This window comes from Phycodurus eques, chromosome 2 (genome assembly GCF_024500275.1).
Source record: "Phycodurus eques isolate BA_2022a chromosome 2, UOR_Pequ_1.1, whole genome shotgun sequence".
Classification (NCBI taxonomy): Eukaryota; Metazoa; Chordata; class Actinopteri; order Syngnathiformes; family Syngnathidae; genus Phycodurus; species Phycodurus eques.
The window spans coordinates 36,007,533-36,026,847 of NC_084526.1; the positions used below are offsets into that span (position 1 = coordinate 36,007,533).

Genomic DNA, 19,315 nt, shown 5'->3' on the forward strand with positions numbered 1-19,315 from the left:
ACCAGTAGTTTGTTCACTGCACGTGTTATTTAACATTTATGCTTATTTTACATTCATGGTTGATTTATGGCACTATGTCATTATCAAACCATCAGTGTAGGCTTTGTGTAATAAAGTGACCTCCCCGTCAGTTAGACTGCATGTTCAGCAAAACTGTATAAAAAAAAATTACTGTCAGGTTAACACACTCACGTGTGCCATGTTATTTATGTTATTAGTTTTATTACGGTGCTAAAAGTCTTTCGGTCAAAAAATTTACTTTTTGGCTATTTTTGACTGAAACATTTTGGTGGCCCAAACTGAAGAGATTCATTCTATTTCCATGATTTGTTTTTTTGATTGATAAAAATGCTGTAGAGCTCAGTAGAACAGTCCTCTGTATATGCTGGGTGCAGTACAAGGAAGTAAGAATTAGAATAAGACAAAACACTTACTGGCTGCTTGGATGCGCGCCTTTCGGCTGACCACCAGCCCAAAAGAATTCTGGGCCATACACTCATAGTCCCCTTCATCCGACGAGTTGTCAGATTTGGTCTTGAGGAAGTGGCCAATGAGGAGAGAGCCATTGATGAAGGTGGTGTGATACTTGTCCTGAGTTAAAAGCATGCTGTTGTGCCTCCATTGTGTTGTGATCGGGGGGATACCATTCACCTGGCAATGGAGCATAAGGGGCTGCTCCTGCACTGCGATGATGTCACTTGGCTCCAGGGTGAAGGAGAGCTCAGCATCACACGACACACCTGGAAGAACACACCCAAAGATCACAATGCACCCTTTTCAGTTTCCTGAGCAGAAAGCGAGAGGAATCAGAGTCCAGTAGGTCAAGGTAAGTGGACACTGATACTTTTTCAGTGAGTTCTTTTTCAGTGTGCTAAAACAGATGACTGGTGGCTACTACCTATTCATTAAGGGATCTTGCATTTTCTTTTCCATTAAAACAAACCAAATCCGTGAAATGTGTTTGCACTTTGCCAAAAGGATTTCCTTCCTATACTGTATGAGCGCCTCCAATGTTCAATAATTGTGCTATCTGTTTGGCCTCGGTAGAGAAGGCAGGGGGGGGAGACAACAATAAATAGAGGATGTAAACAGCCTAACCTGACTTGGCCCCTGTAAAAGAGGAGCTTAGCAGGCTCGCTAGGGATCATGTTTCAGCTTCTGATGGACTAAGCACTACCAGTCTCTGTCCCCAAGTCCAGGAATCTGGTGGTAGGGGAGGGGGCTAGTGAAGGGCAGCAGAGGGGGTGGGGATGAGGGCACAAAGGTCAAAACAGAGAGCCTTCATCGATGAAATTTCAGCCGAGAAATGCTTCAGGGTTTGGTTCAGAGAAGGAATTGGCTGAGCACGGTGATCACATCAAGACCCCTGTGGCCCCCTCTTTTTTTACTCTGAACGAGCAATGTAAGTAAAAGGGCCATGGGACCAGAGAGACATTGGTGCTGCCACGCTTGTGAAAAACAAGGGGGTGGTAGTAGAAATATTTAACCCTTAGCTGGCAGATGCCGATTCGGCTTTGCTTTTCCAAATAATGCACAAGACACCTTACTATCTCTCTCTCTCTCTCTCTCTCTCTCTCTCTCTCACACACACACACACACACACACACACGACTTCCATGTTTTCAGACAGCAGCCAGCGGGACCATCCTAAATGTGAGCATCATGCAGCCCGAACGGCATGTATAGACAAGTCATTTGTAAATGATGTACTACGATATACTAAAATGATGACGGACAAACTGAAGACACTGAAACAGTATGTTGATTTCTTTGGAAAACATAATGTTGTCCTGCAATAAATAAACTCAGGCATTCAAGTTGATAGTGCACTCACACTGTCTATACTTCTTTTTAAAATAATAAAATCACAGTCGAATCTGTTGGCCTGCAGAATGCAATGTTAACTTGTTAATGACTGTGGCATGTTGCCAGAGAGACTGGCTAATGCAATCCTGACCTCTGAATGGTAACAAGGCAAGAGGCAGTGCGAAAAGGTCAGAAGAAATGATTTTGAAGACAACACTGAGTCATCCAACATATCCAGAATGTTATGAAGTTGTCATTAAGGTTAAGGTCATTGGTGTAGGCAGAACTTTAAGCTACAGAAAAAAATAGTAAAACGCATGCCTACATGATGCCGCTGATTTTTTTTTTTCCAGACTGAAGGTTGCAGACTTGAATGTTCCCAACTTTAGACAGGGAGGGACATCCAAGTTCATTTTCCATGCAAATAGATGAGACATTTGTATTTTGTAAGACCAAAGACAAGTTGTGGCAAAGTGTGGCTCAGGCACTGGCTTCCTTATGACAGAATTTATGTGACTGGCTGGCAAAAAAGATTTACTGAGGTGAAACCATTTACACAACCACAGACAGACACATCTTGACAGAACACGTAGTATTGGACACGAGCGCCACTGACAGCAGCAAGTCATATCAGGACACAAAACAGCCCACTTTTTCCTCAAAAGCCCACCGTCATGGATGCCAATCGTGGATCGAATCATATAATAAAAGTTAAGATGAGTCATTGCTTTTCTTATGCTTCTTCCGTTCTATTTCAGCATTCATGCTGTGAGCCAGTCAGTACATTATTGTGTACCATTGAGAAGAAATAGCAAAATAAATTTGATAAATGGTAGGGCAGTGTGTAGCGATGTACATATCTACACCACAGTCCCAAGGTTATAGATTTACATCTCACTTAAAGACAGCTGGGACAGGCTTCATAACCTTAATGAGGACAAGCACTACTGAGAATGAATAGATGTTTCAAAAAATGTTTTGTGAAGTACAATGCTTTTTTTTCCTTCCTATCAGTTGGTTCTCCCTGTGCTTCTCTTGGTTTCCCCAATAGGTTCATAACATGCAGTGAAGGCGGTGCAGGGAGGAATTCAGCAGTAAAGTCCTACGACCACAACAGAAAGGTGCTGGATCATTCCCTGGTCCCAAGTTGTTTGCTGTATGCATTCTGATTAGCTTTCATGTGGATATTTTCTGTGCTCTGGGTTTTTGTTGTTGTTGTTTTCTAGTGATACTCCCTGGTTTATTCCGTTCTCGTTGGTCAAAGTTGATTTGCACTTTGTAATTTAACATACTTACTCGCACAACCCCCGTTTTCACTTCTTGTTGGTGTAATGGACAGGTGTTCTAATTATTTTGGCAATATGTTTGTGCATGGATCAACAACTACTTTACGAAAGCTACTCCACTACTATGCTAATAAATGAGGTAAATAGATACTGAGGAGAGCTCGTGCGGAACAATTTATTTCTCATACAACTTTTGATGCTGCATAAACAGCATTGTTTTTCTCCTTCCTGGTAATAATATTTTTTTTAAAGTGCATTCAGTGCTGATAGCTCCTCCTGTAAGATTATGCTCTGTAATTGACAAAGCAATACTATTCTTTTCTGGCTACATACAGTACAGTGCTGTGAAAAAGTACTGGCCCCATTCTCAAAGTCTTATTTTTGCATAGATTCCCCACTTTAATGTTTAAGATCATCAAACAAATGTAAATATCAGACACATATAACCCAGGTGAACTTAAATGCTTAACTTAAATTTTTTAATTCATTTATTAAGGGGAAAAACATATTCAGTTACCTGGCCCTGTGTGAAAAAGCTATTACCCCGCTTTTTAAATCATGAATTAATTGTGGCTAATCACAACTTTTGGTTAATTTTCACTGATCACACCCGAGCCTGATTACCTCCAGACCTGTTCAATCAAGAAATCACTTAAACAGAATCTGTCCCAACATAATCAAACCGGAGAAAAGATCTAAAAAAAGCTGCAAACAAAATGACATGATCCGAACCAATTCAAGAATAGTCATGAAATAAAGTAATTGACATCTATCAGTCTGGGAAGGGTTACAAAGCAATTTTCTAAAGGTTTAGGATTCCAGCAAGGCATTGGGGAGAGCCATCATCTTCACATGGAGAAAACATGGAACAGTAATGAACTTTCCAGAGAGTGCCTGGCCTATAATGATTACCCCAATAGAACAGCAATGACTCATCCAGGAGGCCACAAAGCAACTCAGGATGACTTCTCAAGAACTGGGCAAAAATGGCATCCATGGCAGAGTTACAAGGCGAAAACCACTGCTGACCCAAAAGAACATAAAGGCTAGTCTTATTTTTTTGCAAAAAAAAAACAACCAAAAACACCTGAATGACTCCCAAGACTTTTGGGATAATATTATATGGACTGACGAGATGAAAGTTGTGCTTTCTGGAAGGTGTGTGTCTCGTTACATCTGGTGTAAATGTAGCACAGTATTTCAGAAAAAGAACATTATATGGAAAACAGCATTTTAAGTCAACTTGGGTTATATTTGTCTGATATTAACATTTGTTCGATGATCTTAAACATTGAAGTGGAGAAACTGTGCAAAAATCGAAGAATATTTTTTCACGGCACTATATATACCATAGTTGTGACTGTGCAGTTTAAAGTACTCTGACATCCACACAGTGACGTGTAATTGCAAGGTAAGGTTGATGTGAAAATGCTAAAACTGTAATCCCGTGTAGGTATCCTCTTTTATTTTTATCATACATTTTCAGTCTAAAATCTGTTGAATAATTTGTTGCTGCAACTTAAACTACAAGAGCAACATAAGAGCTTCCGAAGTAAGGTATATTGTTAATCTTATCACAAGATACTCTGAATGATGAGCTCTAGCAGTGCTATCCACAGACGTAACTTTGATGATTTAATTGCTTCTTCTCAACTCTATTGAAATGTCCTCAACGGTGCCTTCATCTCAATTGAATTGAATCCAATCGACAGAGAGGCACTTGAAAGAGCTATATTTCTTTAACTTATTACATACATTTGAATTACAACAAGAACTGAGCCGTGACTCTGTTTCCCAATTCCCTGAAAAAGCATGTTATGAACCTATTGATTCCAGCCCGACCTTTGTGAGCCCCTGTGTGGGAAATATTCACTATCCTTCATTGTCTTTGAATTTGGGGGCCCTCACATAGACAGAAACTGTCACAGTGAACAAAAGGCACACACACCAAAAAAAAAAAGAGGAAAAAAAAGGGGGAATTGGATAAGGAGGAGTGAAACAGACTTCAAATTTAATTTGTACAAATAATCTCCCCAGCAGGATACAACTAATTTTTGCGTCTTTTCGGAGAGCATGTCCACATAGCTAAGCAGACTGACCAGTCCAATACTTTTCATGCACACCCGGCGACATTGAATACAAATCTCCATCCATAAATCTTCACATTTAACCGTGATAGAAAGTCATATTCTAATCTGAAATTGAAAGAAAGTCGCAATAATTGGCAACCCAGCACCCTTCGTGGCCATATGGCTCAGCCCAATAATGACTCATTAACATGATCACGACATGATGTAATTCATGAGTTTGCTGCTTCTTTTCCTTTGAGAGCTCAATATGCGATATTGCCAGTGAGTGGCAAATAATTAGTTGGGAAACAGTAGTTGAGACAGCAACAGCTTTTGCAATGTGTATAAAAAAAAATAATAATAATTAAAAAAAAAAAACACTGCAACGCGTTCACGTCAAAACAATCGGCAAACTTTGCTTCACAACGCTGCACGTGGTCAAAGTGCAACGACGCACCAGCAATCGGCAAAAGGGGAACTCTGCACAAGTGACACAAGTTCAACTTCTGCTATGCAGGGGCACTGGTTTGCATTTATTGCTGGAATGAGCACCCGACGGCGCACAAAGCTCCTCCACTTGTCCGCAAAGTGCCACCCACAACGTTAACAGAACGCAGACGGTCTGCGGCCAGGGTCCAAGTTCACGGTTACCGGTCATCATCGCGCTCATCCCGGTTTGCAAGCATGCATCCACCCCCGGAGGAGATGAGACCGCGCACTGCGACCGTGTAGAGAATTGATCCCACTTACCCATGCAAGCATTTAGCAGGATACCCAAAAAGCACGGAGCAAGGCGGCAGCGCCTCTTGGATGCCATTTAAAACGCTCAATGAATCCAGCACTTGCAGAAGGCGAAGTTAATCGATGAGCTTCGGACATATGACCGACTACATATTCCCACCTACGGGGCTCGCTGAAGTCCGACAAGCTGTCGCCATTGCAACTCGATAGCAGTAATCTGTCAGCATCCCTCTCCTCATCCTTCTCTTCTTCATCCCATTCACTCCACTGGAACCCACTACGCTCTCTCTCTCTCTCTCTCTCTCTCTCTCTCGCTCTCTCCCTCCTTCCCTCCCCTCCCTCCTTCCCCCAACGCACACGCAACTGCACGTGTGTGCTCTTGGAACAAAAGAGTCGAGTTCATCTTACAAACGCTTCGTGAACGCCAACAAATAATCACTTCAGACCAACAATGCGACGAAAACGAAAGCATTGCAATACCATTCGCAATGGTAATCAATAAGAAAGGCCTTTATCACATCAGCCGCGTACATTGGAGTAATATAACTCAGTTGACATGGATCACATCTTTATTTATCTGATGAGTTCGAATCTTTTTCCCGCAGAAACCAACCGCAATGTGGGCTATACAAACAATTCAGCATAACAACAATTAAAGAGCTTAATATTGAATACGACCAAATGGGAGCCCTATAGATGTGGGTGGCTTTTGTTTCTATTCACTCATGGCGGTTCGCCATGAGTGAATCTCAGATAAACAAGGAACTCTTCCACACGCTGGGAACAAAGCAGCGCTCTTAAACAATACTGTATTGCCCTCTAGCGGCTCGTACGATACATGCACGACCGCCTTTAGAAAAGAGACTGCAATGCTATATTTAGTTTTGACAGTCATTTTCATTTAACAGCATGTTCATTATTGTTGTTGTCGTTTGAAGTATTGTAGAAATGCAGTGCATCGCAGTGAGAGGTGTTTCGAATACTTTTGTTTCCACAAGCATGCTACACGCATTCAGTGAGCATTTTCCCTCCCATCCATCCATCCATCCATCCATCCAAACATCCATGCATTTTCCATCCCGCTTGTCCTCACAAGGGTTGCGGGCGTGCTGGAGCCTAGCCCAGCTGATTGTGGGTGAGAGGTAGGGTACTCCCTGCACTGGTCTCCAGCCAATCGCAGCATTTCCTGTCCCTTGCGATCAAAGTCAGCAAAGGCCCGACTATTGGATGTCTCGAAAAGATGATCATTACCGATGTGTTGTGGTCCTGGACTGAATGGCACCCTGTGCATTTCAGAAACAGCCCCTGACCATATAGTAGAAAATTATTGCTTTAAAGGGTTTTTTTTTTTTTTTTTTTTTTTTTTCCATGGCCTAAAACACAATACAGTACAAAACGACTGGAAATAAATGTCAAAAAGCTTGAAAATGTTTGAAAGTTTATCCAAATGTACATCCTCCAGCCGGGATTATTATACCAATACGCTCTTTGTACTCACTTGTACAGTAATTCAGCACACTAGTAGAATGACGAGGGCTCGCTAGTAGAACGACCGTGTCTTTCTAGTAATGTTTTGAGTTCATTGCTAGTGCCACTTTTGGCCCATTAGTATGCAAATAAACCTTAATGGTAAACTAGTGTTCTGCACAAGTACCACTAGACCTACTAGACCCAACTAGTAGGCATGTGTCACACACCAGTAGCTGCCTAGGCCCTACTAGGTGTCCAACTACTATGCAGAAATGTCATAGGCTATTGTAGTGGAAGGCAGTAAAAGGAAAAAAAATGGTACCAGTAAGACAGTCGTTCCCTAGTGTACCCAAAAGCATACTAGTACATGGGCCTTAAGGTGGTTGTCAAAGATATTGAATAAATATAAACAGCTTTCCTTAGTGGTCAAAAAAGTTTAGCCTCGCTACAGACTCGGTGATTGTGATGTGAAATGTAACAATAACCAATTCGGAAGCGACCGGAAGCTTGCAGTATTGCGATATAGCGGAGCAACTGGTTGTGTTGAATGTTTGTGTTATGGTTCTCCCAAGTCATTCATCACGATTAAAATGACAAGGGAAGGCTTCTTCCATTTCTTCTTCTAATACTATCCCCCCCCCATCAGTCTGCTCAACACACACGTTTTTGAACTCTAAGTCATTCTACTCGCCGTGCGAGTTTGCTTCATTCACACTCGCCGGTGTTTACATGTCCCCCGCAGGCTAACATGAACGCCGCACTGCAAACGCTGGCTGACTAAGTAAAAGAACTTGAAAAAAAAGCACCCAGATCCAGACCTCATTAATCTTGGGGACTTTACCAAAGCTAAACTCAACCAAGAATAACAAATATATCAGAGCAATATAACCCAAGTGAACTTCAAATGCTGTTTTTAAATGGCAATTTCATTTGGTGCTGCCGACACAACCTGAAGCTGAACACGCTCAAGACTGTAGAGATGATCGTGGACTTCGGGAGGCATCCTTCGCCACAGCTGCCCCTCACGCTGTCCAACTGCCAGGTGTCAACCTCCGAGACCTTCAAGTTCCTGGGAATTACAGTCTCTCAGGACCTGAAGTGGGAGTTCAACATCAACTCCATCCTCAAAAAGGCCCAGCAGAGGATGTACTTCCTGCGGCTTCTGAGGAAGCACGGCCTGCCACGGGAGCTGTTGAGGCAGTTCTACACAGCGGTCATTGAATCGGTTCTGTGTTCATCCATCACAGACTGGTTTGGTGCCGCCTCAAAGAAGAACAAAGTCAGACTGCAACGGACAGTCAAGGCTGCTGAAAATACTTATCATTACCCTCCCTTGAGGACTTCCACTCTGCCAGGACTAAGACAAGGGCATGGAAAATCCTCTTGGTCCCTCCACATCCTGGTCACCACCTCTTCCATCTCCCTTTGTCATAGTGGCTGTTTGTTGTCATAGTAGAGTGGCTCCAAATACCGGAGACAAATTCCTTGTGTGTCTTGTAACATACTTGACCAAAAAAGCTGATTCTGATGATGAAGAAAAAAAAATGTACATTTTAGTTTGAAATTTCACACGAAAGCCGAATATCCCTAACCTTGTGTGAGTAATATAGTATATACTGGGGTTGGAGTTATGAATTGAATTAAATAAATGTTTGTTCCTATTTTGCTGTTTTGTAATATAAGTTCCAATTGTTTTCCAACTTATATTGGAATAATTTAGTTTCCTTCGCTTCACCACGTCGACTGAATTTAAATAATTCAATTTCATTATTGTTCGTCTCTGGCAATGGAACTTAAAATACTCTAAAACTGGCTACGTTTGGCCTCTGAGGATCAGACTAATAATTGGAATGCCAAAGCTATTTAGACCACGTGTGCATGTCAACTATACAGTAGATCTTGAACCCTTTCCCCTTTGCCAGTGGTTTTCATGTATCCTTGCATATCACTTGACAATGTTGTGCCATTATTATCTGCTAGACCTCTTCCTAGCAGAATTTCCTTTTTAGTTTTAAAGAGGAAACCAATGGTAGACAAACTATTCTCCATTGGCACCCTTTTTTGTTTTTTTTTTAACAAGATACACTTCATAGGTTTTGGGTTAAAATTTTGCTTCATGATTGTTTGGGGTTTTCTTTCCGGTTTTCTCCCACATTGCAAACAGGTTTGTAAGGTTAATTGTAGACTCCAAAGCTGAAACACCTCGGACAGACTCCAGCTCCCTTGTGAGCTTCAACTGTATATAAAATGGATAGATGGATATTTAAACAAAGTTTCCACAGTTTACATTTTCAATTGAAGAAGCCTTTTGGATTAACGGTAAAAGTCTTCAACAAACAAACAAAAAAAATCCAGTTGCCTCAATTCACCTTTTGCGAATCACGGTGGCGGCGGGTTAAAAGCAAATGATATTTCACTGCATGTGGTTAGCCCTGGTGCAATACAAAGATTTGTTTCTTACTATACTGCTACTTTAATTTGCCATACCCTTTTCGGTCCATGATGACACACTACACAATGCCATGCTGTGAAAGATTGTCAAAACCCCTGTGCATGTACACTAGTACTGTTCCCAACACATTTTGGGACATCTGCTTGTATTAACGATAAGCATGTTTAACTAAGAGCACTGTAGAAAATGTACAAGACAATGTGTTAAAGAAGTGTTAATCTAACAGCAAGTTTATTACAATATAGTTGGAATTCTTATGAGAGGTGTTTGTAATACTTTGGTTATTTTGCTGGTGAGCTAAATCCTCGGTTGGGTAAAACCTGAACTGGTCACCAACCATTCACACTCATATTTACACTCACAGTTACACCTACAGATGATTTTGAATCGGGATGTATAGTTCAATACCACTTTTTTTTTTTCAGTGTTCACTCTTCACTATTCCCTGTTGAGTACTTACTGCTAGCACTAGTATACATCAAATTTCAATGAACACTGTGGCAGAGAGTTGCGAACAAAGACATTTCGTTCTTTGTGACGATTCGCCGATGTGTCAAACAGTGTAGGGCCAACTTGCTGGCAAGGATTTTTTTTTTGCCTTATGTATCGGTGGCTGGTATCTGCAGCCTTTACAAGTACCCGATACCTAAATAAGGCCTGTAAAGGCCCGATGCCGATACCTGGTATCGGTACTCGCCCGTCCCTAATTTGGAGTGTTCAATTTACCTCCCGTGCACGTTTTTCGAATGTGGGAGGAAGCCAGAGTCCTGGGATAAAAACCCGTGCAAACATTGGGAGAACATCCATATTCCACACAAGATGATCCATCCATCCATTTTCTGTAGCACTTAATTGTCCTCGTTAAAGTTACAGTTGACATTGGATGAGAGGCACGGTACACCTAAATATTACTCTTTGCAAGAGCATTTGTTTCATGCAGCCAATGAAGTGCACGTAAAATTGCGGATGGTGGGTGTGTCGTTTATACCAGAAAATATGATTGCACTACTTATGTGAACCACAAGGTATCGTAGTTGTGTACAAATAACGCTCGTGCTTCCAAAAGTACTACCCTGTCTCAGGAGATTATTATTATTATTATTTTTTTTAAACTTGTGTTCCAGCCACTTTAGATTTAGTTTCGCCAGCTCCTGCCTGACATTGACTCTTATAATTATAATTTTTTTTCTGTCACACGTTCATAACATTGAGCCTCGGACGTTACGCCTTCCTAAACAGGCCCCTCTCCATTGAGCCGATGGAAAGCCCCTCGCCACTCCCCTTTTAGGAGTACCTTCACGACTCGGGCAGCGACTGGGAGCGAGCAGGGATCACTTCCATCGGGCTTCTTTCCAAACGTACAAAAAGATGCTCCCCCCGTTCTTGTATTGACGGTTCGTGTGTGTGTGTGCGCACGGTGGAGGCTTGCTGGAGCCGACAGTGCCACAGTGGCATCACCGGTCCGTGCCTCTCCGCCCCAGTCCGCCAGCCGCTCTGACTGATCACACGGTTGGCCGCAATGAGAAGAATAACGGGCAAGGCGAGGGATGAAACTTTGATCGAGCTGCAGAGCACCGGAGACTCTCACACCGGAGGTAGGCCCGTTTCTTTCTTTTTTATTTATTCTTTTTTCCCCCTTTCTTCTTGAGCTTCATTGATTTATGTCAAGAAAGTATATTCCCGCACCGCTTGCAAGTGATTTACTCACTACACATTATACGCCATCTTTTAAGAAAACCACTTTCCAATAAGAAACAACATAAGGTTGTTTTAAACTTCCATTTCAGTGCAAAAAGGGTCGTCCCCGTCTACTTTATGCTTTCTCTGAACAGAGGATACCCTTGAGAACATTTTGCAAAGTAAGACTATAATATACATTGGTTCTCTTTTTCTACTTTTATTGTGAGCTCAATGTGTGTCATTTCAAAACAAGCAGTGGGGTCACCCTGCGAGCTGTTTCCAAAACTAAAACAAGAGTTTTAGGTAGAGTTAAAAGATTTACATTGTTCAAATAATAAGATGTATGAAATAAGGTGCAATGTCATTCAGACTACAGAAGACATTATTTATATTTTTACTATCCATATATGCATGGGGTGTCAAACTAATTTTTGTCCTTAGAGGACCGCAAACCATATAAATGTTTCATCCATGTTTAATCACCTCATCATATTGTTACAAATTCACAACAAATTGATGGATAACTTTTTTTTTTTTTTGGTTTAATATCAGGTTAAAAGGACAATAGTTTGTTCAACTATTGTTCAAGGTACTGTAACAAGGGGTTTGGTAACAAAAAAATGCTTGCAATATCTCAACATTATTTATTACATATGACAATTTCTAATTTTGGTATTTTAGCAAGAATGATGGTAGTTGACACACAAGATTTGCTTTCGCGGGCCGCATAAAATGACGTCGTGGGCCACTTCTGGCCCTCAGGCCTTGAGTTTGACACCTGTGATATATGGGATTTCTTCTTCAGTGTTGGTCAGGAGTCAACGAGTCCTTGCTCAACCCCAAACCACTTTCAGTGTGGTTTGAAACAATAACCAGCAGAGTCCATTAGGGACATTTTACCCAGCAGTAGATATGCTTTGAGTTGTTAGCTTGATGAAAACTAATTGTTTTCCCATTATTTTTCCCCATCGGCACCTTGTAAAATGAGTGCAGATGAGTAGTTTTCCTTCTAAACATCCCAAAAAAATAGTCAAACATTTAACACTCTGTTCACATTCAACTGATATCACCCGTGAAGATCAGTAATGTGCACTAGAGAATAGTTGTTCATTACTTAAAACATGATGTTATATTGACTAACGCCATGTCAGTTAACATAGTATGAAAGACAGAAATCATGCAGGTGCACTCTTCTGTTCTTACGATGATTTTGGTCAATGAAGTTGTTGTGAGAGGCCTTAAAACCAAGTGGTGGTGCAAGAAAAGTTTTATCTTGAATTATCTTGAAATATCTTGAATAACACAGAACAAAGCCAATAACCAGTTGAATTGTGAAAGGATGCGTGTGATGTGAGGAGTAGTTTAACAAGCTGCAAGGACAGGAATGGTTGTTCTGCCCTGTGCTACTTTCAGTCCACATGCCCAGTGTTTATCGTCTAATGAATGTGGACAATTAAAAAAGAAGGCACCTGATAAACATGAATAACGTTTTACCTGTATGGTGGCAATTACATGCTGATCGGCTCAGCTTTTAAAATGATGCATGTCTCAATTATATCAGGAACCAAAACGTCCAATAGGATTTCATTTTGTATCATCTTGTTGGATCCATTGGGTCATTAATTGAAGGGATAATTGAAGGGATTCTGGCACTTTTTTTGGCCTACCAAGCCAACTGCATTTTATGATCTTGTGATCTTGTTCAACACTGAAGAGGGATTTTTGGCTGTAATGGTTTGACCTCGTGATTGAATTTCTTTCATATTGTGAACTATTTTATCCAGACTGGCAGTGGGAACAAATAGCAGTCTGGCTCTTGCAAAATTTACTGATTGATCTGCAATAAATGGAGACCTGAGCTTGTTCTCATGCAACACTGAATTGTATTTAAAGATAAGTGTTTACTAAAGAGCGGTCTGTTTAGCTGTGTTCTGCAGTGGGTTGATAGACTGCGCTTGTTGTGCTTTGGCTTTGTTGAAGCTCTTATCAGAGCAGACCTTCAGGAACATGTGAAAGGGGAGGAAGAACCCTGTCCTCGCTTTCCTCTGTCTCTGTTTCGGCTATAGTACCTTGTTCACAGCTGCCCAAACATGAATTTATAGACTCGTTGACAGACTAATGTGGTACAGTAACACTTTTAATGTTGAACACAACCCATTCTATGATGCTAACCCGGAATCTGCTGAGAAAGACAAGCTGACTAGAACCAATTTGTCTCTTTGGAAATAATGCAAATTTAAACAATCCGTTCCAAGGTCTTACGTCTGCATAATAAAACCTATATTAACTGCATGCAATGTTTTAAGTTTTCTTGTTATTTGTGCTCTGTGCCAACACTGGTATCTATCTGTAGTGGAATCACAATAAAACACGAAAAAGCAAAACACAAAGGAGTTTGTCTTTTTTTTTTTTTACATGCCTGGCTTGTGCACAGCCACGATCACACCTCTGACTCACCCAGTGTGCGTAACCTGTCACCAATTAGGCGTGACTCATTAAAGTCTGAGGCTGGCTGTAAATCCTGGAGTATGGCGTTTTCCTTAGACTTGTGAATGTCATAGAAATCCATTTGGCAAATATAGCATACTTATCGTCACCAGTGAGACGTGCGCACTACCCTGTCTAACACGCTACACTACAAAGAACAGCATGTGTGTTTTTTTTAGTCTGTATGAAATAAATTCAATAAAAGTAATTTAATCAGAAGACCATGTTTATGACTGGACGCATGTTTGGAGGTTTTTCAATGGAAAACAGGCGATCAGTGGTAACCTGCAACTGTGTTTGCGTCATAGACAGTGGGCGAGTAACTTTAACGTATTTGATGACCAACATTGAAGCAAGTAAAACAAATTATTTAATATCTAAATCACCATTGCACCATTACAATGATTATAGTTTCACTTTAAAAAAAATATACCTTGCTAGCAGCATGTTTAAAGCGGAAAAGGTCCCCGCAGGTCAAAAAAGTCAACTGGCACCGATATTTTTCCTCAATCAATATGATACAATACAGTAGGTCAACGTTCAGCTGTTGGTGTAATGTGGTAGAGACACATTGGGCCGTTGGGCAGTTGGTGAGTGTAGGTGAGGTTCATGGCAAGGTTTGTCTCGCACCGTCAGCATGAGTCAGCCGTCACTGGGCCATCGTTGGGCTAACTGGGATAACTGAATCATGAATCCGAATGATATTTCACCCTCACGGGGCGCTGCACTTACTACAGCCTCTGGAGTGTGGAAGAGGAAAAATGCTTAAGTCCACCATACATACAAATAAGTCGCCTTTTGGCGAAATTCGCCCTTTTGAACTAAAAATAGGCCATTTACGTGAATCGTATAGATCTGATTAGTTTTTCTAGGGGGGGTCGTCATAGGCTGTTTCGTACTCCTTGAACGCTGGCAGACTAATATGGGGGCACATCAGACTGACTTTCCATCTGTGCGCTCAGGAGCTACTTTTTGGATAATTCAAAGGTGTTGACGAGACCAGAAAAAACACTTCCACCACTTCTGCTGTAAAGAAGTAACTGCACTTTCACTCCGTTACAATGATCTAAATGTCGCTCGCTACTTTTATTTATCAAATATTGCTTATTTATCAACTATTTTGTGCGCGAGAATAAAAATTCAACTTCCACATTGGGCGCTGTTTGCGCCAATCCAATTTAAGAGCGAGTGACGTTTAAGTCTAGTTCACCAATCAAACAACACAAGAAAGTCACATGACCTCCCACAACGTCTTCTATTGGGCTTCCCGGGCATACAGTAGGTAATAACACGAGATAAGCCATCCCGGCTGATCTTCGTGCCTACGTGGCCACCATGTTGGGAAGGTCGTCATTACGGTGAAGGCAGGGGCGCGCTACTCGTGTTTACATTTAGATAAACACAAACAAAAGCTTTCGTGTATTGTAGCATTTGTCTGGCACTGTCTGCCCAAACGTGGATATTTCTGCCCATTTGTAACTTGAGAAAACACCTTGCAGTAAATTGCAGATGTTGTAGTTTTGGCTGTGCATACACACGCACGCACACACACAGTATTATCAGAATTAGCACATCCACATTTTATTTTGTTAGTTTTATTTTATTGATGTTCATGCTGTGGTTAAAACAATCTGAAGTTACTCACTATTTACTCAGGACTTGAGTAATTATGTGTACTTTTTAGTCTAACTCAAGTAATTTTTTGGAGGATTTCTTTTTACTTTTACTTGAGTCACATTATTGTCAAGCAACAGTACTCTTACTTGAGTACAATATTTGGCTACTCTACCCACCTCTGGAGCGGACATCATCTATTGCTACGCTTACGTTTAAACAACATTTTTGCTCATCAGATCAGCCAGTGTCATATTTGTTGCATTGGTCTTGTGGATTTTCGCGTTGCGGTACTGCGGGTCGTGGCCCTGGTTGTGAATCCACCGGCAGATGGGAGGCGAGACGCTGAGATGGAGAAGCTTGGAGGAGAGGAGTTCAGGGATGATGGTGTTGAACGCGAGCTGAAGTCCACGAACAGGACCCTGGCGTAGGTCCCCGCGCCATTGAGGTGTTCTAGGATGAAGTGCAGTCTCATGTTGACTGCGTCATCCACAGACCTGTTTTCTCGGTAGGCAAACTGCAGCGGGTGCAGCAGAGGACCTGCGATTCTCTTGAGGTGGTCCAGCATGAGGCGTTCAAAGGACTTCATGACCGTAGATGTCAGGGCGATAGGCCTGTAATCATTCAGAGCCGAGATTGCAGGTTTCATGGAGAGTGGGATGATGGTGGAGCGTTTGAAACAGGACGGTACTTCACACAGTTCCAGAGAGCTATTGAATATCTGTGTGAAGGCAGGATGGAGACACAAGGTCTAGGCCCGCGGCTTTGTTGACCACTGGTCCTTTATTGTTCTCCGCTTGGGGGGGGGGGGGGGTGTCACTTGCAGTTGGTTAGCGATTATAATCCACGCCAGACTGACAGAGTTGTTGGCAGTAAACTGTTTTTCCATCATCACTGCATAATTTCCTTTGTCATCTGATTTTAGGGTTACTCCACCTCGAGTGCCTACCTGGCATGAGGGTGTGTAAATGACAGATTTGAGTGGATGGGAGAATGTGCACAGCCAGAAGCTGCCTTATCTGTATCACGCGCACGGGAAAATATGGCCCTCGGTGAGTTTATGACAGGGGTCACCAACCTTTTTTCAAAACGAGAGCTACTTGTTGGTTACTGATTAATACGAAGGGTTTCCAGCACAAAGCCCCTGTCCACATGTTGACTGTCACATCAGATATTTTTCTCTCCTCTCGCTCTTCTGCTTTCTCTCTGTAACCTACACTCACGGCCGACAACGAGGCACTCTAAATGCCTCTTTATACTCCCACGGTCACGCGGCCGACAACGCCCGCATTGCATCACGTGACCGACGAATTGCCCCGCGCAGCACCTCTGCGTAGCTTGCGACGCACCAGACAAAAAATTGTTGCTGCGGGTCGAACGCTGCGGAGATCATCTTTCGTAATTGGTCCGTTTTAGTCACATGCTGTGATGACGTACCAGTGTGCCCATTGGTTCTACATACCATCTACATCGCCGCCTTCTCGATCGATTTTGCAGCACAATTTCCTCTGGTCATCTAGGTCCATTTATTCTGTTGCAGTCACCATTGTTGTTGCTTTGTTCCTTGTTACTGAAAGGAAAGTAAAAACGGCTACCGGAAATGGCAAAAAAATAAATAAATGCAGAGGAAACTCCACCCTGTGATGTCCTATCCAATACCAGCCGTAGCGACACCCCCAACTTGGAGGAGAACTGCAGGACACTTTCAAAACAGCGCGCGTGGGTTGCGCTTGAGTATAAAGGCAAACTACGCGAGGGACAGCCACAGTGACGTTAGCACGGTCGCCGTCCGTGCGAGTTTAAAGAAGCCTTAAAGCGGCCACGCCAGTGCGTAGCTCTGGTCAACACGCCGTCTGTGATCTTGGACTTAAAAACAAAATAAAAAATTCCCTCCTCACTCTTCCGCCTTTCTCTGAGTGATTTGCGGACACTCACGGCCCAACACGAGAAGCTCTAAAGCGGCCATGCGCGTGGAGTATCTGAAGAGAAAATGCATTTTCAGGGTGTAGCCATAGCTAGCTAGCTAACTGTACATCACAATTGTGTCGGATTACCGCTGATGTGAGCAAAGGCTTCTTTGTTCTTATATAGTTGAAGAAGGGCGACTAATGCATGTTTTAGCCACGCCCCCCAAATTAGGAAAACTGAAACAGTGGAAAGTTTATCAATCAATTAAACTTTATTTATACAATATTTTCATTCATACAATGCAACTCAAAGTGCTTTTCATGAATTAAAATCAACCACCCCAACCCCCACGCCCACCCCCACCACTTTTCCACAAGAACAAGGTCCTTGGCTACCGGGTGCCCGTGGGCACCATGTTGGTGACCCCTGACTTATGAGATCCTTACATCTGAATTCTCTATGCTGTATATGCGATTTGAACCCTGAGTATTTGTGTGAAGTGTATTTGGTGGAAATCCGGATTGTACAACGGCAGGTGTTTGGCAGGTTCCATTCGACAGAACACTTGTAGCGCCCTGGGTGGGATTTTATGTGCCATCCCCCCCATCGGCAATTCACTGTACACAACATGGTTTTGACTTGGGCGGCACGGTGAACGACTGGTTAGCATATCTGCCTCACAGTTCTGAGGATCCGGCCTCAAATCCGGCCTCGCCTGTGTGGAGTTTGCATTTTTTCCCCGTGCTTGTGTGGGCTTTCTCCGGGTACTCCGGTTTCTTCCCACATCCCCAAAACATGCATGGTAGGTAAATTGTCCATAGGTGTGAATGTGAGTGTGAAAGGTTGTTTGTTTATATGTGCCCTGCGATTGGCTGGCGACCAGTTCAGGGTGTACCCCGCCTCTTGCCCAAAGATAGCTGGGATAGGCTCCAGCACACCCGCGACCCTAGTGCAGCTAAGCGGTACAAATGAATGTATGAATGAGGACTAATTGGTTTTTACTGTTGTCTTTAATTTATAAGATAACATTTCACCTAATTTAAAATAATATAAGATGAATGAATGAATGCATACTCAACACAACTTTATTGTTATTACAGTGAATTGTTGAGTAGAAGATGCAAAGAAGTAGCAAATCACATGGAAAGTAAGAACGCCATCCTATTATTTTTATTATTATTGTAACGAATATCGCCAACTCCCCATAATGGACAGAAATCCAAACCTTCCTTGAAAGTAAAAATGGCCGCCCAACCCAGCCCATCAGTAATACTATCACGCCTCATCCTCCCTACTCAAGACAAAGTATCTCAACCATCCAAAGCCCCACACAAACTGTTGATGCAAAGTTTAAACTCATGTTTTTTTGTGTTTTCTCATATTGGAGATGACAAAATGTGATATTATTAAATTAATGAAAAGGAGTAGCTCTCAACCCGCCTCTGAGGAAGCTCTAGTCCTGCTGTGGTTCCTGACCTCTCTGGGTGCTAGGGTTTGACCTAGTCAGCTCCTCCCGGAGCTGGCTTAGTCCAACTTTTTTTTTTCTTTCCATTTTTTGAGTCCGTGCCGCTGGCTGGCGTTACGTTTCGTCGTCACCGAATGATTTTTGGCCGTAAAAACCAAAGTGTAACCAAAGCAAAAACCACTGGCGACCCACATGGCGAGATCTTTCAGCAGAGTAGCCGCTTGCTCCCAAACAGATCCACGGAGGTGTGACCCGCCTAGCCAGCCATAACTTGTCACAATTGGTCCCAGAAATTTATATAGTATTAGTATTTATACATTTATATAGTATTAGTATT

At 42.3% G+C, this 19,315-nt stretch overlaps 2 protein-coding genes across 2 annotated transcripts in view; one reads left to right on the forward strand and one right to left on the reverse strand.

Annotated features, from left to right (window-relative positions):
• The window catches only part of igdcc3 (immunoglobulin superfamily, DCC subclass, member 3), an 83,909-nt gene extending 77,931 nt beyond the window's left edge, over window positions 1-5,978 (reverse strand). Inside the window, exons 1-2 of the mRNA XM_061703080.1 lie at window positions 5,912-5,978; window positions 435-740 (exon numbers count right to left, since the gene is read on the reverse strand). Coding sequence (XP_061559064.1) covers window positions 435-740; window positions 5,912-5,978 — 373 coding nt within the window. The remainder of the gene's footprint in view (window positions 1-434; window positions 741-5,911) is intronic.
• Window positions 5,979-11,131: 5,153 nt separating this feature from the next.
• ano5b (anoctamin 5b) overlaps window positions 11,132-19,315 on the forward strand; it is a 43,245-nt gene continuing 35,061 nt past the window's right edge. The window contains exon 1 of the mRNA XM_061670511.1: window positions 11,132-11,419. Coding sequence (XP_061526495.1) covers window positions 11,344-11,419 — 76 coding nt within the window. The 5' untranslated portion in view covers window positions 11,132-11,343. The remainder of the gene's footprint in view (window positions 11,420-19,315) is intronic.